Source organism: Gorilla gorilla, chromosome 21, assembly GCF_029281585.2.
Source record: "Gorilla gorilla gorilla isolate KB3781 chromosome 21, NHGRI_mGorGor1-v2.1_pri, whole genome shotgun sequence".
NCBI classification, from domain to species: domain Eukaryota; kingdom Metazoa; phylum Chordata; class Mammalia; order Primates; family Hominidae; genus Gorilla; species Gorilla gorilla.
The window spans coordinates 12,523,315-12,549,697 of NC_073245.2; the positions used below are offsets into that span (position 1 = coordinate 12,523,315).

General features: G+C 43.3%; 1 protein-coding gene across 1 annotated transcript in view; it reads left to right on the forward strand.

The window, feature by feature from the left end:
* TMC2 (transmembrane channel like 2) overlaps positions 1–26,383 on the forward strand; it is a 105,987-nt gene that overhangs the window by 65,124 nt on the left and 14,480 nt on the right. The window contains exons 11-16 of the mRNA XM_055373524.2: positions 7,898–8,077; positions 9,670–9,819; positions 10,679–10,807; positions 13,623–13,690; positions 14,541–14,780; positions 21,738–21,863. Of these exons, the coding sequence (XP_055229499.2) occupies positions 7,898–8,077; positions 9,670–9,819; positions 10,679–10,807; positions 13,623–13,690; positions 14,541–14,780; positions 21,738–21,863 (893 nt within the window). The remainder of the gene's footprint in view (positions 1–7,897; positions 8,078–9,669; positions 9,820–10,678; positions 10,808–13,622; positions 13,691–14,540; positions 14,781–21,737; positions 21,864–26,383) is intronic.

The following is a 26,383-nucleotide window of genomic DNA, read 5'->3' on the forward strand; positions in this document are numbered from 1 at the left end:
CCACCTGTGCAACACCAATTACTAACGAGGTGATCCTTTCCTCACAGCTTTGCAGCGCCATACATCGTAAATCAAGTGTTTATTAATGCATGGGTATGATTCTGGGCTCTCTTTTCTATTCCTATTTGTCTATTCCTGCACAAATAACAAACTGATATACTATGCATTTACACTATGTCTTAATATCTGATAGAGCGAGTTTTCTCATCAAGCTCCACAATAAAACACATTAAGGTTTTATTGTGATAACACAGAATCCATAAACCTCTTTTGGGAATTTGACATCTGTGGTCGTTTGTGAAAATGGCTACAAATTCTTCCTATCCTTGTATGCACATCGCTTTGCTTTCCTTTGCACATTCACGAAGACGTGGAATCTGTGTCCTCCATCTTTTGAATCCACCTTAGCTTGGTCATGTGACTTGGTTTAGCCAATGGAACAATAGCAACCATGAAACATGCAGAGATTTGAAAAGTGCTTGTGTATTGAGACTTGCTCTTTTACTGCTTTTGGGAACCCTGAGACCTTCGTCATGTGAATAATCTCTGGCTAGCCTCCTGAATGATGAGACACATGGTCCAGTTATCTCCCCACCCTGGCCAATAGCCAGTAAACCACCAGATATTTGAATGGAGCCATCAGCTATCAGCAGGTAAGGCCAATAAAAGAACGACCCAGTTAAGCCCAGTTTAAAAAAAAAAAAAAATGCTGCCCCACAGAGTCATGAGCTAAATAAATTAATAATAAGAAAGAGTTTATCTTGCATTCAAACAGCAATTTAAAAAAAGAAGACAGCCTATCTTCCCCCAACAAAGCAAGAAAGGATATAAAAAAGGAAATATGGAATTGATAGGAGGACAAATATAAAGCATAAAATCAGATTTAAGTCTAAATATATCAGTGATTCTAATAGATGTAAATGGATTTGATGCTACAGTTTGAAGACAATAATAATTAGATCAAAAACTGTTAAAGCTATGTGCTATTTATAATTAACTCATCTAAAACATCGGGACACAGAAAGGTTTAAAATAAAAGAATGGGCCAGTGGTTTCTGCTAATGGTGGCCTAGGTTACTTGGATCAAGTAATTAATTAAAAGCCCTAAAAATGCTCATTTAAAGAAAAAGCATACCTTGAAAACACTGAGGATCTGAAAACACAGTGAGAGACCCCCAAGACCAATTTTAAGTGAAAGCCTGTGACCAGAAATATAAGGGGAGTATCAGTGCCAAGTCTTATGCTCTGAAGGCAAATGCTGACTTTTCAAAGACTTGTTCCTGTGCTCTAGTTCCATCCCACTAGGGCCAGTGTCTTAGCCTATGTTGTGTTAATTAGGTTCCTGCAGCCTTGATGTGCTGACTCTGTCCTAAGTTGGGAAGTTTCACAATAGCCAACTAGCAGTTCTTGAATTCCTGATTTATTTCCAGGCCTTCATACCCCATCAGTCACTCCACTAATGTTCAACACACAGGCAGTGATAAAAGGGAGGTAACAAACCACAACGATGGCTCCGGAGACCAACACATCAACAAATGAGTCAAGTGGGTCCAGAAGTCATTCAGGCACTGGCCAGCAGAAGCGGGCATCGCTGTTTCTCTCTTGCAGAGCTTCCAGCAGCCACTGCCAAAATCAGGAGAAGGTTCCAGAGTTCCCATGGGCAGAGCCTCCGAAGGCTTTTTGAACAAGGCCAGGTCCTGGCTGCTTTTATGATCCTCCCAGATGGGTCTGTTCTCTTTATCTCAGCCAACGTTTCATTCTCTTCCAGTTAATTTCAGGAAATACCAGGCAGCAGCAGGTGTTTGCTTATCACCTCAGTCCATTATATACATGCTTATCACTTTGAGAGAGGGCGGAACAATTTCACTATGGGCTTAATGCTTTTTGACATGAGTGACTCTATTTTGAGACATTAGGATCACAAATTATGATATATGAGTTTGCTAGGGCTGTGATATTATTATATATTTCTTATTATATATTGGTCTGCTCCCAGTTTCTGGCACACAGCCCCTAAAACCCTTGGAATCTCTAAAGTGATCAGTGTTTTTTTTTTTTTTTGTATGCTAGTAAGATGACTGGTGGCTGGAAGCTCCTGGATAACCTCTGCATCTGGGCTGGCTGCCAGGGGAACCAGCCAGTGATTAGAAAATTGGAACTTTCAGCCGTATCCCGTCACCTCCAGGGAGGGGAGAGGGGCTGAGGTTGAGTTGATCACTAATGGCCAGTGATTTAATCAATCATGACTACATAATGACGCCTCCATAAAAACCCAAAGGGCAGAGTTTGAAGAGCGGGCCTGGAAGCTCCAAGCCCCTTGCCCATACCTTACCCTATGCATCTCTTCCACCTGGCCATTCCTGAGTTATATCCTTTGAAATAAACAGATAATCTAGTAATTAAATTGTTTTCCTGAATGATTTGCTTACTCTAGCAAATGACCAAACCCAAGAAGGGGATTGTGAGAATCTCTGCTTTATAGCCAAATCGAACAGAAGTTGCCAGTAACCTGGTGACCTAATACTTGTGATTGGCATCCAAAGTGGGGGCAGCCTTGTGGGACTGAGCCCTTCACCTGTGGAGTCTGTGCTCACTCTGGTTAGTGTCTTAATTGAATTGAATTGAATTTTACGCTACACAGCTGGTATCAGAAAATTGGTTGGTATGGGAAAAAATTTGGTGTCAGAAGTGTCAAATGTGTCTGACACATTTGGTGTCAGAAGTGTCCTGGAAGTAAAGTGTTGAGAGTATAGAAGGAAAAACATATAGGCTGCCACAACAAAGTACCACAGACTGAGTAGCTTAAACAACAAATGTATTTGCTCACCGTTCTGGAGGCTGGAAGTCCGAGATCAAGGAGTTGGCAGGTTTGCTTTCCCCTGAGGCTTGCAGGTGTCTGTCTTCTCCCTGTGTCCTTCTGTGACCTTTCTTCTGTGCATGTGCATGGAGAGAGAGAGAGAGAGAGATCTCTGGTATCTTTTCCTCTTCTTGTAAGAACACCAGTCTTATTGGATTAGGTCCCACCCTTGTGACCTCACTTAACCTTAATTACCTCCTTAAAGGCCCCATCTCCAAATAGTCACATTGAGAGTTAGGGCTTCAAGATACAAATTTGTGGGAGGGGGAGGAGGAGACACGATTCAGTCCATAAAGTCCAAAGAGACAAAGTTTCCAAACCAGGACTTTTCCATATTAGGAGGAGGGGAAAATCTCCCTAAATAGACCTCACCACCCCTCTCCCAGGAGTTAAGGCATTCAAGGTATGGGTGAACCTGATCTAACCCTCCTCCCACCTCCAGTAACTACTAAGAGGGCAGCTTGCTGTTTAGGCTGGAAGTGGAAAAGAGAAGGAAAATGTGCTGTCCGCAGAGCCTGTGGCCTCAGACCTTCCACTGAGCAGACTTGTACCTGGGGCTGTCAGACCTTGACTTTGGTTTGAAGCATTGTAGATGGTAGTGTACCAGGTTCCTGGCAGAACCAAGCTTAGAGCCTCTCTAATTCAGCATGTACATATCTAGGCCTCAGAGAACTCCATAAATAATTATTAAAGTCAATGACCAGAAAGAAGTCAAAGGTTACCTGGTATACAAGAAAACAAGGCAAAATGATAGACTTGCTCTTTTTACCTATATGCCAAGATTTATTTTCCTTTTTCTTTAAAGTCCATTAACTTTACTTAAGAATACATCTTGGTATTGGTCATTCTTGATATTCTCAGGTACACAGTGTATGTATTTATTTATTTATTTATTTATTTTTGAGATGAAGTCTCACTGTGTCACCCAGGCTGGAGTGCAGTGGCACGATCTTGGCTCACTGCAACCTCCACCTCCTGGGTTCAAACAATTCTCCTGCCTCAGCCTCCTGAGTAACTGGGATTACAGGCACGCATCACCATGCCCGGCTAATTTTTGTATTTTTAGTAGAGACAGGGTTTCACCCTGTTGGCCAGGCTGGTCTCAAACTCCTGACCTCAAGTGATCTGCCTGCCTCAGCCTCCCAAAGTGCTGGGATTACAAGTGTGAGGCACCATACCAGACCCAAAAGTTTTTTAAAATGTTAGGCAGATTCAAATCTTGTTTTTCGTTTAAGGGAAGATTTATTGAATTATAGTTTTTTTTAATTTGTTCTATTCCCTTTTTTGGGTTTTCTTCTTCAGGACCTCCTATTATACCTGTGTTGAATCTTCTTTGTCTCTCTTCAATATATCTTGTTTTCTCCTGAATCCTATTAACTTCTTTCTTCATATATTTTTTATTTTTAAAACTCTCCCCCTTTTTATCTTTTTCTTGTCATTGTCATTATGTTTTGCAATTGTGATTCTCTTAGGTATTCTTCAATTTTAATATAGTTTTCCCTTAATTTCTTTCTTTTTTTTTTTTTTTGCAGTATTCTGTCACCCTTTTTCTGGGTTTTTCTAATTTTTGTTTATATTGTTTTGTGACCTATATTTTCTTAACATCTTTCAGTTTTCTGTTTTTGAATACTCATTATAATTTTTTAACTGTTTTATGCAGCTTGTTTTGGGGTGTTTTCATTATCTGAAAGTTTAACCTACTTCTTGTTCTCTTTTCCTTGAAATAACTTTGTATGGGATTTGACCTAGAAAAAACTTTTCCACTGTTCATTTTTATATAAAGTTAGTTTTGCTGAAGTTTTAGTGAGGCATGGTTCAGGATAACTTTCCTAATTTAACGGAGCTCTCTCTTCCACTGTTTTTATGAAGTCTTCAAAATATATGGTGGCTTGCTGGATGAGAGAGCTCCTGCCTCTCATCCTTTTTCTACTTTTTATCTAGACCTTCCCATTCCTTTATCTATATTCCCTCTGTCTGCTCAATTTCAATTCTGTTCTCAGAATAGTCTCCTTCATGTTGTGCCCTGTCCTGTTAGGGAGCTTAACTGACAAATTTCAAAAGTTCAAGAGGCCCAGGCTGTTTTAGCTCATCTCCAGATTAACCAAGAATGACCTTGCACTCACCTATTATCGGACCGAGCAGAGTTCCTCACAGTGTCAGCTGCTGTTCTCAGATTGTTCCACTATGCTTTTCATTGAGTACCTATTAGCCATTTTGACATCCTCCTGTTCTCAGATTCATTGGATACCCCACTGTTTCTCTTGACCTTCTCTCATCCAGACATGAACTCTGTAAGTACCTGTGGCTGCTGGTAATTTGTATTGTATTGTAGCCACTTGTATTTAAGGATTCATTAGGACACCTAGCTTCATTGTCTATGTGGTTTTTTATTTTATTATTTAATTGCTTTGTCCAGTTTTACATGGGGATTCGAGAGATTCAAAAATCATGCTGTGATGGCCAGGCACAGTGGCTCACGCCTGTAATCCCAGCACTTTGGGAGGCCAAGGCGGGTGGATCACCTGAAGTCAGGAGTTTGAGACCAGCCTGGCCAACATGGTGAAACCCCGTCTCTACTAAATACAAAAAATTAGCTGGGCATGGTGGCACATGCCTGTAGTCCCAGCTACCCGGGAGGCTGACGCAGGAGAACTGCTTGAATCCCAGAGGTGGAGGTTGCAGTGAGCCAAGACTGAGCCATTGCACTCCAGCCTGGGTAACAAGAGCAAAACTGTCGTAAAAAAAAAAAAAAGAAAAAGGAAAAAAGAAATTCATGCTGTGGCTATCATTATCTTCCCAGAACTCCAAGTTATTATTTTTAGTATGAAGATGCATTCACCATGAAAACCATCATTTTCTCTCAGGATAAAGTCCAAAATGGCTTTCCTTGACTTACCTTCCCAGTTGTATCCTTATTTTTATTTATTATTATTATTATTATTATTATTATTATTATTTGAGATGAAGTCTTGCTCTGTCATCCAGGCTGGTGTGCAGTGGCATGATTTCAGTTCACCGCAACCTCCGCCTCCCGGGTTCAAGTGATTCTGTTGCCTCAGTCTCCCAAGTAGCTGGGACTACAGGCACGCACCACCACACCTGGCTAATTTTTGTATTTTTAATAGAGACGAGGTTTTGCCATGTTGGCCAGGCTGGTCTCAAACTCCTGAACCCAGGTGATCCACCTGCCTCAGCCTCCCAAAGTGCTGGGATTACAGGCATGACCCACTGCACCTAGCCCCCAATTGTACCTTTAGTCAGTCTTACTCTTCCCATCTTCACTAAACTGCAGCACCATTGGCCTCTGTTCTACTGAGATGCCTTCTCTCACACACTCTCATCTCTCTTGAATAATTTCAGGTATGAGTTTAAATGTTATATCGTTATTTCTATTATTTACTTAAAGTATTTACCCTTTGCAGCATTTTTACCTTTGTAATGATTAACTTATTATGGAATTATTTACATCTACTTTAAGTTCTTGTGGGCAGAGTGTGTGTGACTTCTTATCCTTTGTTGCATCTTTAGAATTTGGCACAGTGACTCACACATAGTAAGTGCTTAATAAATTAGAGATGGAGGAAAGACAAAGGAGAAAACTATTAATTGAATACCTACAATAGACCTCTATGCCTATTATTTATGCCTCATAGCACTATGGCAGGGTAGGCATCCTTAGTCCTAGTTTTCGCATAAATATCTGAGGACCGGAAAGTTTAAGACACACAGCTTATTAGCAATGGAGTCAGGATTAGGAGCCAGTACCTGTCTGGCTCTGAGTCTGTTTTGGGGGCCTCATTCCTGATTGCCTAAGCTTACCTCTAACCCACTCTGGATCAGTGCAGTTGGACATCAACTCAGACACTCCCAACAGTGGATTAGAGGCCCCAATGTAGCTCCTGACCTGGTCAGCATGGGTTTAAGATATGGGAAAGACAGGGACTTTGGGGGCCCCTCTGTAGGATGGGAGAACTGAGGAATAGAGTAAGAAAGGAAAAACGTCCCTTCCACAAAGCCTTCACTGGGTCACTAAGCTGTGAGAAGGACTCAAAAGATGCCCAAGATGAATTCTACCCTTAAGGGGATTGCAGTTTCCTTAGGATGCAGGCTCAACAAGAATAAACCAAAGCACAAACAACAGTAGGCAGGAATACCGTGATCAAATAAGATGTTTTAGGTTACAGATGGAATTGTCCATGAGAGCTGAAGAGGCAGTGGAATTTTGTGGCAAAAGCAGGAATTAGGCTGAACACTACACAAACATATAATGAAGGGCACTGGTAGATATGGGGCAGTGATGGCTCTCCAGGTGAGAACTACATGGACAGGTACGGAGATGATGAGAAACCAAGCCAAGGGTCGGTGTGAGAGAGAGTGGGAGAGTCAAGACCAGCCGAGAAGAGTTGACGAACTTGCGATTTGCAGGGATTTACTTTCCACTGGGTGAGCAGTTGTCTTTTGTTTGTTTTTGTTTTTTATTTTTGTTTTTTTGAGATGGAGTCTTTGTCACCCAGGCTGGAGTGCAGTGGTGCAATCTCACCTCACTGTAACCTCCGCCTCCGGGGTTCAAGCAATTCTCCTGCCTCAGCCTCCCAAGTAGCTGGGATTACAGGTACATGCCACCACACCCAGCTAATTTTTTGTATTTTTAGTAGAGACGGGGTTTCACCATGTTAGCCAGGATCTCCTGGCTATCTCCTGACCTCATGATCTGCCTGCCTCGGCTTCCCAAAGTGCTGGGATTACAGGCGTGAGCCATTGCGCCTGGCCAGAAAGTGCTATTTTCATCAATACTAGTAACAACAACCATTATAGCATCTGGCCACACAGCAATTATGATATGCAAGCACAGGCCAAGTGCTCAGGGCATGTTGATGCCTTTGCCAGGGTCACACAGCAAGCTGTATAGACCCCAGGGCATCTCCAGGCGCAGCGGAGGGGGCAGCAGAGAAGTGGAGATGGATGGCCATGGGAGTGCAGGGATGGCAGCCAAACAAGTATAATGTTGATGACACAACCTAGGCTTTCCTGATTCCTCAGGTAGAGATCGTGATGTCCCTGCTTGGAATGTTTTGTCCCCCTCTGTTTGAAACCATCGCTGCCCTGGAGAATTACCACCCACGCACTGGACTGAAGTGGCAGCTGGGACGCATCTTTGCACTCTTCCTGGGGAACCTCTACACATTTCTCTTGGCCCTGATGGATGATGTCCACCTCAAGGTAAAAACAACAACACCCTCCACCCCACTGCAATTCCTGGTGCCCATAGTATTTTCTTTTTTAATATAATAATTTCATTATATATAATTCATATTAATTAAATAAATGTAAATTAAGAAAAATAAAATTAAAAAAAAACTCCTTGGAATCTATGACCCAAAGATGACCATTGTTAACCTTTTCCTATAGTTTTTTACTGTCCTTTTCTCTGGTTGTCTTTTTTCACATCATATACATGTCATTTGATACCTTAATATTTTATCTTCAGCCTTTTCCACACTGTTTCAGAGCTGCCATAAATGATTAACAGCCAAGTAATTGTCCTCTAAGGTGCTATGTCATGACTTAACCGTTTATCAATGCTCACCACACAATTATGGAGCACCCACAATGGCAGGCCCTGGGGTAGAGCAGACAGGAAGACACAGTCCTGTCCCAAGTGTGTTCACACACTGGACTGGGAGACAGACTTCATTACAGCACGCTGTGGGATGTGCTTCAGCAGTGGCAAGCCCAGGGCAGCATGGCAGCGCACGGGAGGAGCTCCAGATCCTACCCTGGGGACCTTAGCAGACATTGGAAAAGGCAGAGGGAACAGCTGGGTCAACAGGGAACTGGAGTGGAGCAGAAGAGTGAAAAATTTAGAGCAAAGGAGGGCCCGATGATGCTGATGCCCCTCTTCTCCACCCCTTCCCTCCTTATTATTGAGCTGTAGGAACTTTTTCCTGATGCTAACAGAAAACTGTTCTAAGCATAGAAGTGACTGAATCTGGCCCTAACCTCTCCTCCCCCCTCATCTCTGGCTTCCCTCCTACCCAGGAGACTGCTCTACCCTCCTGAGCCTCACATTTCTGCCACAGGGCAAAATTCTATCTTGCCTCTCTCTCCACCCCTCTCCTCATGTTTGACTAGTTGACTAATCCTCCTTGAGGTTTTGGCCCAGCTGTCACTGCCTCCAGGAAGTCTTCTGTGGCCCCCATTGTGTGATGTGGATGCTCCTTTTCCCAGAGAGAATTTCTCACAGCTCGTATCAGTCTGTTCTGTAATTGCCAGTTCATCTCCGTCATTTACTAGACTCTAATCTTTCTGAGTGAAGCTCCATCTCTCTTGGTCACTCCTGTATCGCCACTACTTTATATGCACAGAAGAAGCCCTGAATAAATTATTTTCAAGAGAATAATGAATGACTGGATAGATGCATGAATGGATGGCTGAATGCTTGGATGGATGGATGGATGGATGGATGGATGGATGGATGGATGGATGGATGGATGGATGGATGGATGGGTGGGTGGGTGGGTGGTTGGGTGGGTGGATTGATGTATGGATGGATAGACAAGTGGATGGATGGACAGACGGATGAATGAATGCTGACTTAGAGTAGAAGATAACTTCATGGGAAAGACCCAAGGACTACAGCCTCTCCTGTACATATTGAAAGCCTGAGAAGGGAATTTTGGAAGGACTCTGTCCAGGGGAGAGCAGAAGCTAGATGGTAGGGTTGTGGCATTTGCTAGCTTTCACTGTTCTTATGGAAACAGTTGGACCATCCCTAGCTCCTTCCTACCCCACACCTCCATCTTCTGTTCTAGCTTGCTAATGAAGAGACAATAAAGAACATCACTCACTGGACTCTGTTTAACTATTACAACTCTTCTGGTTGGAACGAGAGTGTCCCCCGACCACCCCTGCACCCTGCAGATGTGCCCCGGGGTTCTTGCTGGGAGACGGCTGTGGGCATTGTGAGTAGTTACACTCTCTGAAAAGGTGACCCCTGTCCTCAGTTCTTTGTTATTCCCTCCTTGATGTTTCCATTTGAGGAATAACCCTGAAAACTTACCAGCTGTTCATCCAGCAAACATTTCATAATCATCTTGGAGGAAATAAAATGACCAAAGCAGATCCTGTGCCCCCTGGGAACTCCAAATCTCTTTGGTGTCTCAAAGGTTGTGATTGGTGTCTGGTAGATATTTTCAATTTTTCCAAAAATATAGTAAATTATGTCTATTCTACAAATGCAGAGAAAGCTTTGTCCTTCAGTTTTTGGTCCTTCTTCTATGTGCCTCTGTGCAAAACCTGTTTTATTTTCTCTATATATCAAAAAAAAAAAAAAGAAAAAGAAAAAGAAAAATCTGACTAGCAGAAGATGAAAAAAGCTAGGCATTGTCTCCAGTGACTGACGGTCACATTTAGTCTTAGTGGGGGCAGCTGGCACTTCAGAATAAGTGGGGAAGCAAGGCCTTCGGGTCCTAGTGATGATGACTACGATGCATTGGGCATAGTCAATTTAACAGGCAATTTGCATTTGCATACATAATTACTAAGTTTCACAATAGCCTTTTGAGATTGATATCAATATCAACTTCAAGAGGTTCAGAGATTATTCCAAAGCCATACAATTGGTAATGTGGAGCTAGGACCTAAATTAAGCATTTTCCAGAGCCAGGGGTCGCCTCTCTTCACACACAAAGAATCAGAGGGTCACAGAGACAAAGTCAGGTGGGTGGGGGAGAGTTTATTAGACTCTCAACAAACTCTCAGGGAGGGTGGGAGAAGTGGGCAAGGTCTCCAACCACCCCCTCTTCCTGTGTTCCTCTGCAGGAATTCATGAGGCTGACGGTGTCCGACATGCTGGTAACGTACATCACCATCCTGCTGGGGGACTTCCTACGGGCTTGTTTTGTGCGGTTCATGAACTACTGCTGGTGCTGGGACTTGGAGGCTGGATTTGTAGGTCACCACTTCATGGACATTCCGCACAAAGGAATTTCAACTATCTTCTTTGATACTTATAGCCAGATGCATTCTTGGGCATTTCATTTCTTTGGAAGCTTAATGACGGTCTCTGCTCTGTAGAGTAGTAAAGTGTTTAATTTGTATTTCCTTTAAGGGTCCTATTTGCCTTCATAAGGGAAACTGCTTTTTCCCAGTGTAATGAACAATGTGACCTTCTATTCTAGGAGATGGAGGCATTTGGCCTAGGGGAAAGTGGACCACACACTCCAGTACTGAGCCGATGGTTGATAGGGAATTGCACCTGAGCAGCCTCAACTCTCATTATGGGGGCTGAAATCTGACAGTGGAGGCGAATATTTCAGGAAGTCCTGGAACACACCAAGAACACAATAACCATTGGTCCTGTCTTCTGGATGATGCTTTGAGAAACCTCCTTTGACTTGTATTCCCTTATAGCCCTCTTCCCCACCTGCCTGGTAAATGTGTGTCATTTCCTCTCTGTAGTGGCCTTCTATGCTCTGGCAGAACCTCTGGCTCAGGCACCTGTGCTGTACATGCCTCTTCCACAACACCTCACTGGCCCAGCCTGCAGTCACTGGTGTGCATGTAAGGTACCTACCTCTTACCTGAGCTCCTGGTGAGAGGCTCCGTAGGATGTTGACCTATGTATCCCTCATCCTGGCCTGGCCCAGGTAAGGGCCCCAGTACAGGTTTCTGTCACATTTTTTTTTCATTCAGTCACCAGTCTCAGTTTTAAACAAGTCTGCTGAGCTCCTCGGCAGCCAGGAAAGCTTCATAATCTTGTCTGAGAACAAAGATGAAAGAACTTTGTGCTCAAAGAGGATGACATCTTTGATAGAAAGACACAATATTACTAAGAGGTCATTGTTCTTAAATTTGTTTGTAAGATCACCACGATTTCCAAATAATACTAAAGTTCATTTGAAAAATAAGCATGTGAGAATATACAGAAAAAATATTTAAAAAGAAGAATAAGGCCAGGTATGGTGGCTCACACCTGTAATCCTAGCACTTTGGGAGGCCAGATTAGGAGAATTGCTTGAGTCCAGGAGTTCAAGATCAGCCTGGGCAATTTAGCAAGACCCCATCTCTACAAAAAATAAAAAATTAGCTGGGTGTGGTGGTGCATGCCTGTAATCCCGGCTACTCAGGAGGCTGAGGCAGGAGGATCCCTTGATCCCTTGATCACACCACTGCATTCCTGCCTAGGCGACAGAGTGAGGCCCTGTCTCAAAAAATATATAAAGAAAAAATAAAAAGACGAATAAAAGGAACTACACTTACCATAATACTAAAACATATGATAAAGCTATAATAACTAAAACTGGTACTAGAAAATAGACCAACATGTCAATGGAACAGAATAGAAAGTCCAGAAATAGATACTATCTACATGGGCCTTTAGTTTATGATAAAGGGAGACTTTCAAACACACTGGGGGGAAAGGATTATATTAAAATATATATAAATTATATAAAAATGTGGGGGACTATATCCCTCATTCATTTCATCTAGATTAATTTTAGGTGCATCAAAGTCTTAAACATCAAAAAAATGAAAATATAAATTTCTAAAAGAAAGCATGTACAAACTTAGAATCTTGGAGTGAGGAAGATTTGTCTAAGTAGGACATGAAACCCAGTAGATATGTGTTTTTTTTAACATTTAAAATATTAAAATTTAAATTTTGGGTGGGGGTGCGGTGGCTCACATTGTAGTCCCGGCACTTTGGGAGGCTGAGGTGGGCGGATCACTTGAGGTCAGGAATTCAAGACCATCCTGGCCAGCATGGTGAAACTCCATCTCTACTAAAAATACAAGAATTAGCTGGGCATGGTGCTGCACACCTGTAATCCCAGCTACTTGGGAGGCTGAGGCAGGAGAATCACTTGAACCAGGAGGCAGAGGTTGCAGTGAGCTGAGATTGTGCCACTGCACTCCAGCCTGGGCAACAGAGCGAGACTCCGTCTCAATAAATAAACATCCAAGACTTCACCCCGTGGACTTAATGTATGCATGTTTCCTTCTTCCATCCATGCGTGCTGGCCCTTCCTTTGTCTCTTTCCTAACTTTTCATCTCTCCTTCTTGTGTTCTCATTTCCCTTTATCTCCATTTCTGGAAGACAAATTGGGATGTGGGCTTTAGCATGCTTCATGAGGACCCCCATATCCTCAGGGCTCACAGATTTTATGTTCTTTCAAATATTCGGACAAATCACGAAAACTGCAAATGAGGTAGGCTGAAAATATGAACCAAGCTGGGTGCTTTCCTTTCCATGAACTGCTCTCAGACTGGAGGAAGAAGAGAAGGAGAAAGAAGAGTTGGAAGGATGATTTGGTTTTTGTTTGTTTTTAAGCTTTCTTTTCTTTTGACTCCTCATTTAATTATTTGCATTGCATTATTTATTAGATTTCTCCTTGATTATAATTTCAAGGTATGTTTCTGATTAAAACGTTGATAAAATGTTCTCTTAGAGGCAAGGGTCTTCCCAAGAACACGCTGTCAGCCTGCAAGTCCTGAAAGATAGAAACTGTCATTTTTTTGTTTACTGAAATAGGCATTTTTAAAGTTTCAGCTTTGAGAATGTCAAATTTTTTGTTTAAAAGTTGAAAACATATTAAAGAAATAGAACGTTAAATCTAAGGTTCTTCTCTAGTTACCAGAGCAGGCTCTTTGGGATGGAATGGCCTTGGCTTGGCCAGTTGGTTGGTAGTAGGGTTTGGCTGAATTCACCAAACGTGCTTTTTTTTTCTCTCTCTCTCTCTCTCTCCCTCCCTCCCTCTCTAGCCTTCATATGCTGAGTTTGATATTAGTGGAAATGTGCTGGGTTTGATCTTCAACCAAGGAATGATCTGGTGAGTTATCCATTTCATCTGGTGATCGCCTCATCCAAGGAGTCAAAAAACTGGAATCCCAGACTTTGCAACTTAACTAGTTGGAAGAGGCTAGATAAGTCATCTTGCCTCTCTGAACTCCCCTCTTTCACATGAAAAATCAAGAGCAGGACTAGATGAGAAGCAGAACAGTTTCTGGCCCACCCATGTGCTACCATAGAAGTAGAGAGAAAGGGAGAGGGGGTGGTAGGGGAGAAAAGGAAAAGGAAGGAAGGCAGGAGAGAAGGAGAAGAGGGAAGAAAAAGGGAAGAAGGAAGAAAGACAAAGGAAAGGGAAAAGGAAGGAGTAAAGAAGAGAGGAGGAAAAGAGGAGGAAAGGAAAATAAAGAAGGAAGAGAAGGTGGAAGGTAAATGAACTATGGAACTCCCTCTTCTGAAAAGGGAGTTCAAGGAGGTACATAACTTCAGCCAAAGACTTTCAAGGTGCCAAGGGCTCGCTGCAAGCCACTGTCCAATTCTCTCAATTGAAGGACTTCAGATACTCTTCTGAGCGGCAATGCTGTTTTATGGAAACCGAGGAGAAACAGGCAGGAGACGGTATAATTTGCTAGATGCCTGGGGGTGAGTCAGTGGTAAAATCTTGGCCAGAGCTTAAGCCAGGAATGCTCGGAGTGCCTCCCTCTCCTGAGGACTACATGGTTCTGGCTTGATGATCGATATTCTGGTTAAATGGGAGGCCCCTTACCCGGGGACTTGCCAGGAAAGCAGCTCGGCCTCATGCCCCTAACCCATCCGTCCCATTTCCTTCTATCACCCTTCCCTCGCCTTCCCTGCTGTCCAGCCAACCAGGTGTTTGGTTTCTGCCATTCCAGGATGGGCTCCTTCTATGCTCCAGGCCTGGTGGGCATTAATGTGCTGCGCCTGCTGACCTCCATGTACTTCCAGTGCTGGGCGGTGATGAGCAGCAACGTACCCCATGAACGCGTGTTCAAAGCCTCCCGATCCAACAACTTCTACATGGGCCTCCTGCTGCTGGTGCTCTTCCTCAGCCTCCTGCCGGTGGCCTACACCGTCATGTCCCTCCCACCCTCCTTTGACTGCGGGCCGTTCAGGTGCAGAGTCTCAGTTGCCCGGGAGCACCTCCCCTCCCGAGGCAGTCTGCTCAGAGGGCCTTGGCCCAGAGTTCCAGTTCTGGTTTCATGCCAGCCTGTAAAAGGCCATGGAACTCTGGGTGAATCACTGATGCCATTTAAGAGGGTTTTCTGCCAGGATGGAAATGTTAGGTCGTTCTGTGTCTGCGCTGTTCATTTCAGTAGCCACCAGCCACCTGTGGCCGTTGAGTGCTTGAAATGAGGAACTGAGAAAATTAATTTCTCATGTATTTTTCTCATTTATTTATTAATTTTTAACTGATAGTTGTACATATTTGGGGGTACATGTGATATTTGGATACATGTATACAATATATAATGATCAAATCAGGGTAACTGGGATATCCATCACATCAAACATTTATTTTTTATTTTTTTTAGGCAGGGTCTCACTCTGTCGCCCAGGCTGGAGTGCAGTGGTGCCATCTCAGCTTACTGCAACCTCTGCCTCCCGGGTTCAAGCGATTCTCATGCCTCCGCCTCCCAAGTAGCTGGGACTACAGGCACGCACCACAATGCCCAACTAATTTTTGTATTTTTAGTAGAAACGGGGTTTTGCCATGTTGCCCAGGCTGGTCTCGAACTCCTGGCCTCAAACAATCCACTTGCCTCAGCCTCCCAAAGTGTTATGATTACAGGCGTGAGCCACCGTGCCTGGCCTAAACATTTATCTTTTCTTTGTGTTGGGAACTTTGAAATTATACAATGAATTATTGTTAACTGTCATCTCCCTGCTGTGCTATGGAACACTGGGACTTCTTCCCTCTATCTAACTGTATATTTGTACCAATTAACCAACCGTACTTCATCCCCACTCCTCTCTATCCTTCCCAACCTCTGATCACCTCATTCTACTCTCTACCTCCATGAGATCCACTTTTTTAGCTCCCACATGTGAGTAAGAAAATGCAATATTTTTCTTTCTGTGCCTGGCTTATTTCACTTAACATAATGACTTCCTGTTCCATCCATGTTGCTGCAAATGACAGGATTTCATTCTTAATTTCAATTAAAATAACCACACATGGCTAATGGCTACCATATTCGACAGCACAGTTCTACCCTTTTAACACATGGATAACTTACTACCTGGGATTACTTTACCATAGGATGAGTAATGGTGGATATTCTGAGGATGAATTACTATACACTTACACGTGCCATTTAAATGTGAAGCAGCTGCAGTGGACTCTTGACAGACCTCAGCTGAGCTCTCTGCTCTCTAGAGCATTGGCCTGGGGGTTCAATACATAAGTCAAGCTAGTTGGGAGACTAGATATTGTATAAAAAGACAAATAATTATGTAAGGAGGTAGATCAAGAGATAATGTGCATCTACTGTTCTCTTTCCAAATGCATGACCTTCTGAAAACAAAGCCCTCTGCCAACTCCATAAAGAGAGGTTCTGTGGTTAAAGCAGTTTAGGACGTACTGCCCCTTCTGTCTGCCATTATCTCACTTAGAAATGCTCAATGCACACTCCTTTGTTAAAGGCTCTGAAGAATCATGCAATGAGGTAACACCTGTAAGCTAGTGTCTCCGTCCTTATTGACCACAGAACCCTTTCTGCATGGATCACTCATCCAAGGCTGGAAATAGGGTGAGGCAGGCGAGTGACGCCCTACACTGCACATGAGCAACCCTGAGGGCATTACTTCCTTAAATTGTGCACTCAGGGCCTCACCCGCCTCACTCTAGTCCCAACCCTGCCTACCAATGAGGAGAAACACTGTTCCGTAAAAGGGTCGTATATGCAAAACAGCCCCTAAATGCCCAAAGAGCCTAGAATCCAAAGGAGGAAGGAGACAAATGCAGTTTGTCGGCTTTGGGTGATTTATTAGGGGTAACTTACAGTCAGATGCATGGTCACAAGCAGCTGTGAGACAGGTAGATCTCCACACCTCAATCCCCCAGGCCCAGGGCTTATATCTTGGGGAAAGTATGCGTGCTCTGGAAGGAATGTATAGGTGGCTCTGAACATCACAGCCTGTGATTTCTGCAGCAGCATCAAGGGTTGTTCTGGAGGAAACTTTATGTAGGAACAAGAGTTCCTACGTAAAGAGTAATACATCTGCTAGACATGTGGGAGGCACTCTCAGGCTCAGGGTTAGTTAGAAGTTACAAGGCAGCTTAGCATGTAAAATAAAGTCACTCATGTCCCGCACAAACACACTTTGAGAAATGCTGATCTGGTCTTTCTCAGTTCATAAAGGACTTTACTGGATAAAGGCCTGTGATGGTTGGAGCCCAGGGATGTTAGCAGGAGTGTTCCAGCAGGGTGTGATCTGGAAAACAGTGTTCGCACAGAAGGAGGGGATCAGTCTAGAACAGAAGGAATGTGCTGAAGTGCAGATGGCCTAAGATGCCAGGCTGAAAGGAGAACCGAATGGAAGAAGCCTCTGTTGGCTTCTTCCTAAGCAAGGTTTGGAGGGCTGGGCCCTGGGTGCAAATGCCAGCACCCCTTTTCTCAGCTTCCCATCTGTCACTGGGTAGGAGGTCAGCAGGGACAATTATACTATGATAAGAACCATCTCCTACAGTTGTATGGAAAGCTGAACTTATAAGAAAGGAACTTGGCTAGCCAGGCATGGTGGTACGTGCCTGTAGTCCCAGCTACTTGGGAGGCTGAGGTGGGAGGATTGCTTGATCCCAGGAGGTGGAAGTTGCAATAAGCCATGATTGCACCACTGCACTCCAGCCTGGGCAACATAGCAAGGCTCTGCTTCAAAAAAGAAAAAAAGAAAAGAGAAGAGAAGAACAGAACAGAACTTGGATATTTAGCTGAAGAGATTCCCAAGCAAAGTATTGAAGGTACAGCCTGGTTTATTCATGCTGCTTATGAAAATGTGCAAGGAAAGAGGTATGTTGAGTAAGTAACTGATAAACAAGAAAGTACCAGGATTTGATGATTCTGGAAATTCTCAGCCTTATCTAGATTGCAAAATATGCTAAAACTAGATTCACTGTCATGAGAATGTGCCGTAAAAAGAAAGCCAAGAGTGAGTCTGGGTAACCTTTTGCTAGTGTTCCTGAAAGATCAAAAGGTCTGAATATCATTCACACAGAAAACTCTGACTAATCGTGTGACTAATGCATCGCCTCAACCATCACATCAGAGGTCAGGAATAGAAATAGGATTATCCAGAAAAGATCATGTGGGACTCTCTTCTTTAACAGAGTACATTCTCATGACATACATGAAAAACTCACACGGTTTTTGAGAATATTATATCAGCAGAAACATTACCAACTTGGACTGAAAGAAACAGAAAGAAGACAAAATAAAGGCAGATCATTGGCCTCCCAGAATTCTGTGGCGGGAAACAGACTGATAAAATTTACTCAGCTGAAACATGTGCTATCCTTCAAGAAGAAGGAAGGGTTCTTCCAAGGGCAGAACTGTGAACCCACAAGGGCAAAGCTATGGGCACAGTAGGGCAGAGTCTGCAGCCCAGAGGATTATTCTCAGGACTTTAAAACTTAATGGAGCTTGGCTGATTGGATTTCAAAATTGCTTGGAACTGGTGATTCCTTTCTTCCTTCCATTTTCTCCCTTTTGGTAATGGAGTGTTTACAACTTTTATCCTATGCCTGTCCCACCATTTTATTTTTGAGAGTAAATAACTCATTTTCTAGTTCCTAGAATCTTGAGATGGGGATATCATCATGGATTACCCAGGTGGGCCCTAAGTCACAAATGTTCTTATAAGAAGGAGGGAGGCCGGGTGCAGTGGCTCACGCCTGTAATCCCACCACTTTGGGAGGCTGAGGCGGGCAGATCACGAGATCCGGAGTTCAAGACCAGCCTGGCCAACATGGTGAAACCCCGTTTCTACTAAAGATACAAAAAATTAGCCAGGTGTGGTGTTGCGTGCCTGTAATCCCAGCTACTCGGGAGGCTGAGGCAGGAGAATCGCTTGAACCCGGGAGGTGGAGGTTGCAGTGAGCCAAGATCATGCCACTACACTCCAGACTGGGCAACAGGGTGAGACTCCATCTCAACAACAACACCAAAAAAAAAAAAAAAAAGGAAGGAGAGGGAGGGAGATTTGACTACAGAAAAATAGAAGGTGATGTGACCATAGAAGCAGGCAGAGATTTAAAGATTCTGTGCTGTTGGTTTTGAACACGGAGAAACCCCATCTCTACTAAAAATACAAAAACTAGCCAGGCGTGGTGGCAAGTGCCTATAATTCCAGCTACTCGCAAGGCTGAGGCAGGAGAATCACTTGAACCCGGGAGGCAGAGGTTGCAGTGAGCCGAAATCATGCCACTGCACTCCAGACTGGGCAACAGAGCAAGACTCTGTCTCAAAAAATAAAAAATAAAAAATAAAACCCCTAATGGAGCTTGGCTGATTGGATTTCAAAATTGCTTGAGGTTGGTGATTCTTTCTTCCTTCCATTTCCTCCTTTTTGGTATTGGAAAGTTTATAACTGTTACCCTATGCCTGCCCCAGGTTAGTTTCAACCCAGTGAATCCCTTTCAGACTTCTGGCCTCCAGAACTGTAAGATATTAAATTTGTATTGTTTTAAGCCACCAGCGTGACAAACAGCAGGCACTGGAATCTGATACACCATCTAATTCAATGACAAAATAATCTACATTCAACTGTCACATAAAAGCCTAACACGTAAACTTAACTTTTCTCATTTGTACATGGTGGGTATGCACTGGAAATAAAAAAATAATAATAATAAATTAAACATTGTGATACAGTGATATCCTGGCACTTGAAATGCCATCATGCTATAACTGCGTCATTGCAATTTGTGGTGTGCTGGGCAACAGTTGTAAGCAATGAGATGGCCACAAATGGTCTCTGACACAACTGCTCTTCCCTGTCATTATAGCACAAAAAATGAGTAAGCATGGCTGTGTTCCAATAATACTTTATTTACAGACACTAAAATTTTAATTTTATACTTCAATTTTTACATGTCACAAAATAGTATTCCTGTTTTGACTTGCTTTCAACTACTTAAAAATGTAAAAATGATGCTTAGCTCACAGACCATATGAAAACAGGTGACAGACTAGGTGCAGTGGCTCACACCTATAATCCCAGTACTTTGGGAGGCCGAAGCAGGTGGATCACCTGAGGTCAGGAGTTCAAGACCAGCCTGGCCAACATGGCGAAACCCCGTCTCTACTAAAAATACAAAAATTAGCCGGGCGTAGTGGTGCCTGCCTGTAATCCACCAGGCATTGTGTGTAAACTCTGGAGGCTGAGACAGGAGAATTGCTTGAAACCCAGAGGCAGAGGTTGCAGTGAGCTGAGATTGCACCACTGCACTCCAGCCTGGACGACAGAGAGAGACTCTGTCTCAAAAAAAAAAAGAAAGAAAGAAAAGAAAAGAAAGAAAAAGAAAACAGGTAACAAGCTGAATTTGTCCATGAGCCATTGTCGGTCAACTCCTCATCTATACTTTATACAGAAAATGTTTAGCTGCAAAATTTTGAAGGGCGCTTATAACTTAACAGCACCATACTCAATGTTTTATATCAATTCTCATCTATATCCTCTAAACAATCTTCTGAGATAAATACAATTATTATACTTAAAATACCATATTATACTATAGTATTAATATACTACATTATACAGATGGGGAAACTGGGGCAGAGAAATTTTCAATACCTTGCCCAAAGGTATTGAACTTCTGCAGATATTGAACATCCAATGGAACTTACTATAATGATGAAAACATTCCACATCTGCATTTCTAACATAGCAGCTACTAATCGTCTATTAACCACTTGAAATGTGTAAGTAAGAAACGGAATTTCAAATTTGACTTCATCTTAATTTTCATTTTTAATAGCCACATCAGACAGCACAGCTTTCGTGGGGAGAACCAGGGCATGATATGAATACAAGCAGAAAGAGAATAATTGTCAGGCCGGGCACAGTGGTTCACGCCTGTAATCCCAGCACTTTGGGAGGCTGAGCTGGGCGGATCATTTGAAGTCAGAAGTTCGAGAGCAGCCTGGCCAACATGGTGAAACACCATCTCCACTAAAAATACAAAAAATTAGGCAGGCGTGGTGGCGCTCACCTGTAATCCCAGTTACTTGAGGGGCTGAGGCAGGAGAATTGCTTGAATCCGGGGGTGGAGGTTGCAGTGAGCTGAAATTGCGCCACTGCACTCCAGCCTGGGTGACAGAGTGAGACTCCATCAAAAAAAAAAAAAAAAAGACAGAGAGAGAGAGAATAATTGTCCACGTGTCTCACTAGTGATAAATGGGGGATCAAGGATTTAAACCAGGAATTTCAAACCCCATATTCCACCTCTTGGCACCAAAATTATCAACCAAGAGCCAGCAGCATCCAGGAGTCTCTGGGCCAGCATTTGTAGAAGTAAATCTGCATAATGGTTCTTAGGTATTTGAAGAAAATAAAAATTACAGTTGTGAACTGTCCAGGAGCCTGTCCTAGGTGATCCAATATCTCCTAGACTTAAAATCTGAAGGTTAATCCTAGGTATTTCTGAGAGACACTCAGGTTGTCCAGCACATCAGCTTCCGCAGAACTGTTTCCCAGGCCCAAAGGAAGCTCCATGTTGGCCTGGTAGCTACAAACACAGACAATTTCTCCAGTTAGAATACATGAGAAAAACCATTTTTTTCTGGCTGAGGAAGGTGTCAGACACAAAAGACCGGTGAAGGCTAAGAGGTTGTAAGTTACTTAGGATAGAAAGCCGGTGAGCCGTGTGCCGACCCAGCTGTCACCCTAGCCAGAATGGCAGCCCCTCAGGGGGAGTTTTTTACTTGCAGTTCATTTGGAGCAGAGCTCTAGTTCTTCCAGGAAAGCAGTGGCAAGCAGCAGCCCTGGACCTGGGTGGGGGGCCTTGGACACAGCTGTGAATGCCACAGGCACATGGCAGCATGTTATAATGTGTCCTCTCCTTTTTCCAGTGGGAAAAACAGAATGTACGATGTCCTCCAAGAGACCATTGAAAACGATTTCCCAACCTTCCTGGGCAAGATCTTTGCTTTCCTCGCCAATCCAGGCCTGATCATCCCAGCCATCCTGCTGATGTTGTAAGTTAGCCAGGACCCATGGCTCCACCCCACGGAAACTTCTCCTTGAATTTGAGACTTCCTTGGCAGGTCCTTTTCATCGTGCCTTCTTAGTCTGCACTCCCCAGAAGCAGACTCCATGATGAGGATCCAAGTGTAAGTATTTTATTAGGGAGGGGGTGAGGACTTGAGACAAGGAAGGGAAAGGAAAATGCATGGTTATCACTGTGAGAATTCTGGGAGGCAGCGTGCCTCAGACTCAGCCCTCCCTAAGGGCAAAGGATCCGAGGCATTTATAGACCAGCTCCCAGCGTCATTCATGGGTAAAATGGCTTCAAGGGGTGTGAGTGAGGGGTCCAAGAGGGAAGGGAAGCTTCTGGTAACAGAGATGAGGGCACCAGCAAGTGCAAGTCTTTTGGAGCACACTGAAGATTTGGGTGAGCCCTGACAGTATCTGCAACAACTCCCACTAAAATGCTCACTAGAAGTGTCAAAGTATCAAAGTCCTGTGGACTCTGAGCCTCTCAGGAAGCTGAATGGTGATTCGGCCTGATCCTGGCTGGGCCCACAGCACTACTCGACTGAGCAGCTTATACAATGGAACAAGCTGGTTCCTTCATCACTGTCCCCCTCAACAACCATTAGAGAACAAGTTTGAAAATCTCTGTATCCCCGGTGCCAGCCTAATGCCTAGAGCATAGCAGGCAAACAGTAAATGCTCAAGGAAAGAACTAGGGAAGAAAGGCAGGAAGCCAGAGTCTTGGATTGGAATTGTTGCCATCAAAAAATGTGCTAGTAAAAATGTTAGCATTTTTTCTTTATTTAAAAAAATCTTATTTTGGCATGCTTTTTTAAAAATTATGAAACATTCCCAGCATACAAATGAGTACAGACAACCATGTACACTATCACAAGATTCAACAGATGTTAACATTTTGCAATATTTACTTCAGGTTTATCTTTCTTCGTAATAGAAATAAAACATTACAGATGCACTTCAAGCCCCACCCAATCCTTCTTTCTTCCTCCCTCCCCAAAGGTAACTATTATACAGACTAGATTTAATTATTTCCATGCATATTTTGTACTTTTTAATCACATGTGTGTATAGTACTGTTTCCGGAGTTTTAAACCTTTTCATAAATGACTCACATTACATGCTTTTCCTCAATCAACATTATGTTGGGGGATTTATCCCTGCAGATACATGAGCACATGTTTGAAGGCTCTACTATGTTCCATCTCATGAATAAGCCACAGTTTATCCATTCCTCTGCATAGGGATAGTTAGGCTGTTTCCACTTTTCAGCTATTGCAAACTGCGCTCCAGCCAACATTTTGTATATATCTCCTTGCACAATTCTGAGAGTTGCTCTAAGGTAGACATCTAGAAGCAGAATCGTGGGTCATCAGCATGTGGTTCTTCGATCTTTTTAGATCTTACAGAATTGCTCTCCAAAGTGGTTGTATTTCCTTTTGACTGTTATTTATGAATTCCAACTCTCTGGTGAAATTCTCCAGCTTTCTATTTTCTTGAACATAGTGGTTATAATTATTTTTAAAATCCCAGTCTGATATTCCAATATCTGAACCACCTGGGTGTATTTTTGTTGTCATTTGTTTTCCTCTTGTTTATCATCAGCCCTACTTTTATCATGGCTTGTAATTTTTACTAGATGTCAGACATGTGGATGAAAAATTATAGAGGCTGTGAATAATGTTATCTTTCCCCAAAGGGATGGGTTTTTTTTCCTGAAGGGCAAATGGAATACTAGCAGATCACTTAATCCTGTCAAGACTTGATGTTTTAGCTATCTATTATTACATAAGAAACAACCCCCAAAACTGAAAAATAATATTTTATTAATGAATCTGCAATTTGGGTAGGACTTAGCAGGAATCATTCTTTTCCTCTCTACTCAACATCATCTGGGTCAGCTCAGCTGGAGGCTGGAGGGCCCACTTTCAAGATGGTCACTCACATGACTGGCCAACTGGCACTGGCCGTCAGCTGGAAACTCAACAAGGGCTATGGACTAGAGGCCTCACTTCCTTCTCACAAGCTGCTTGGGCTTCCTCATAGTATGGTGGCTGAGTTTCAGGAGCAAGCATCCCAAGAGAATGCAGTGGATATACATGGCATCTTTACTTACTCCTGCCATACTCTATTGAAGCAATCACAAAGGGATACCCAGGTTCAAGAGAAAGAAATATAGACTCATCTCTTGATGAGGCAATGACAAGATTCTAGAAGCACATGTAAGACAGGAGTCATAGTATTGTGGCCATCTTTGGAAAACAGTTTGCTATTGCTAGCTTTGGGCTTTCTCAGGGCTGATTTATTTCAGTTTTGCCCTATTTCCAAGACACTGACCTTACTCCTACAATGTGATCCTTACTATTGAGCACAGTCTTTTAGGGGTCTCAACTGAAAGCCTACAGTGTTTACCAATTCCCTCCTGTGACAGTTACTACGGAACTGAACGAAGGAGGACAAACACAGAAATGAAGACAAAGAAAAAAAGGATTTGTTTTAAAGAACGGGTCAGGGGACTCCTTGCTTCTAGTGAGCAAAGGCAGCCCTGAGCTTCTGCAGCCCTGAGCTTCTACAGCCCTTCGTATTTATTGGGTAGAAAGAGCAGGGAGGAGGAGGTAACGATTGGTCAGCTGTTTGATTGATCACGGGTTCACATCATTGCTAACAGGCCTCAGATGTGCCTAACCACAAGAAACACCGTGCCTGGGGCGTGACTGCCCTCAGCATTCCTTCTGGGTGCCGACATAGTTGTCAGCTTGCCAACATCCTGCATTCATGAGAACAGTTTGCTGTTTACTCATATAGCCTCCAGTCGTATACTGAGTTGATCACGACCCTCATTCTTTTGGCCTCCACCACCCTTCACCTTGGCAGGGCTTGAAACCCATTCTCTCTTTTCCCAGTTCTTCAGTCTTTGCTTATTCTTTTTCTCCAGTAGTACTGCTACAGCCACTGTGAAATCTCTGCTCTGCTCTTCAGCCTCTCTGGTGTCATTTTCTTCTGGGCTTCCTGAAGCAATTGAAGAATTGGTCAATCATTTGAGGGCAATTTGTACACAGAGTTTGGCTTATTTATCTGCAATTTGTTCTTCTCTGGGATTCTGCCCCTCAAGTCCCAAAGACTGTGGCAGTAATTAACTCTGACCTGCATCTTCTCCACATTGTAAGATTTCCACTTTCTGCTTGGACTCTGCTTCTGGGTCACAAATTGGAAAATACTCTCAGGGAGAAACCCTGGAGGAATGTGGAGCTCACCTCACATGCTTCCCTTCTCTCAAGCATCAAGTCCCTTTAGTCTGCCTGTCACTCTCCCATGTCTTAAACTACAGTTTTGTAAATTTTGCCCAGCATTTACAGTTGTTTTTCTCTGGAGAGCTGGACCAATACAAGTCCATCAGTCAAGACCAGAAAAAGAAGTCTTTTCTTTCTTTATTTGATTTTCCACAGAGGCAGGCTGCCTAGCACCAAAACAACAACAAAAATAATCTGTGATCATTTTTATTAGAATTCAGAAAGAAGGCCGAGCATGGTGGCTCACACCTGTAATCCCAACACTTTGGGAGGCCGAGGCGGGCAGATCACCTGAGGTCAGGAGTTTGAGACCAGCCTGGCCAGCATGGTGAAACCCCGTGTCTACTAAAAATACAAAAATAAGCCAGCTGTGGTGGTGTGTGCCTGTAATCCCAGCTACTTGAGAGACTGAGGTAGGAGAATCGCTTGAACCCAGGAGGCAGAGGTTGCAGTGAGCCAAGATCATGCCACTGCACTCCAGCCTGGGCAAAAGAGTGAGACTCTGTCTCAAAAAAAAAAAAAAAAAATCAGAAAGAATTGGCACACCTATGTTGTTAAGTTTTCCAATCCAAGAATGCTGTATTCCTTATCATTTGTTCATTTACGTCTCTCAATATTTTTTCTTCATAAAATTCATGCACATTTCTTATTAAATGTATTCCTCTGCATTTCATCTTTTTGTTGTAATAAATTAGGATAGCTCTTTCATCATACTTTCTAACTAGTTTTTGTTTTTCTATGTAAATGTTATTTATTTTCTATATATAAATTTTGTATTCAGTCACTGATATAGTTAGGCTTTGTGCCCCCATCCACATTTCATCTTGACTTGTAATCCCCATAATCCCCACATTTCAAGGGCGGGGCCAAGTGGAGGTAATTGGTTCATGGAGGCAGTTCCCCCATGCTGTTCTTGTGATAGTGAGTTCTCACGAGATCTGATGGTTTTTATAAGGGGCTCTTCCCACTTTGCTCGGCACTTCTCCTTCCCGCCACTTTGTGAAGAAGGTGCCTTGCTTCCCCTTCACCTTCCACCTGTAAGTTTCCTGAGGCCTCACCAGCCACGCTGAACTGTGAGTCAGTTAAATCTCTTTCCTTTATAAATTACCCAGTCTTGGGTAGTTCTTTATAGCAGTATGAAAACAGGCTAATAAGGCCGGGCACAGTGGCTCATGCCTGTAATCCCAGCACTTTGGGAGGCCGAGGCGGGCAGA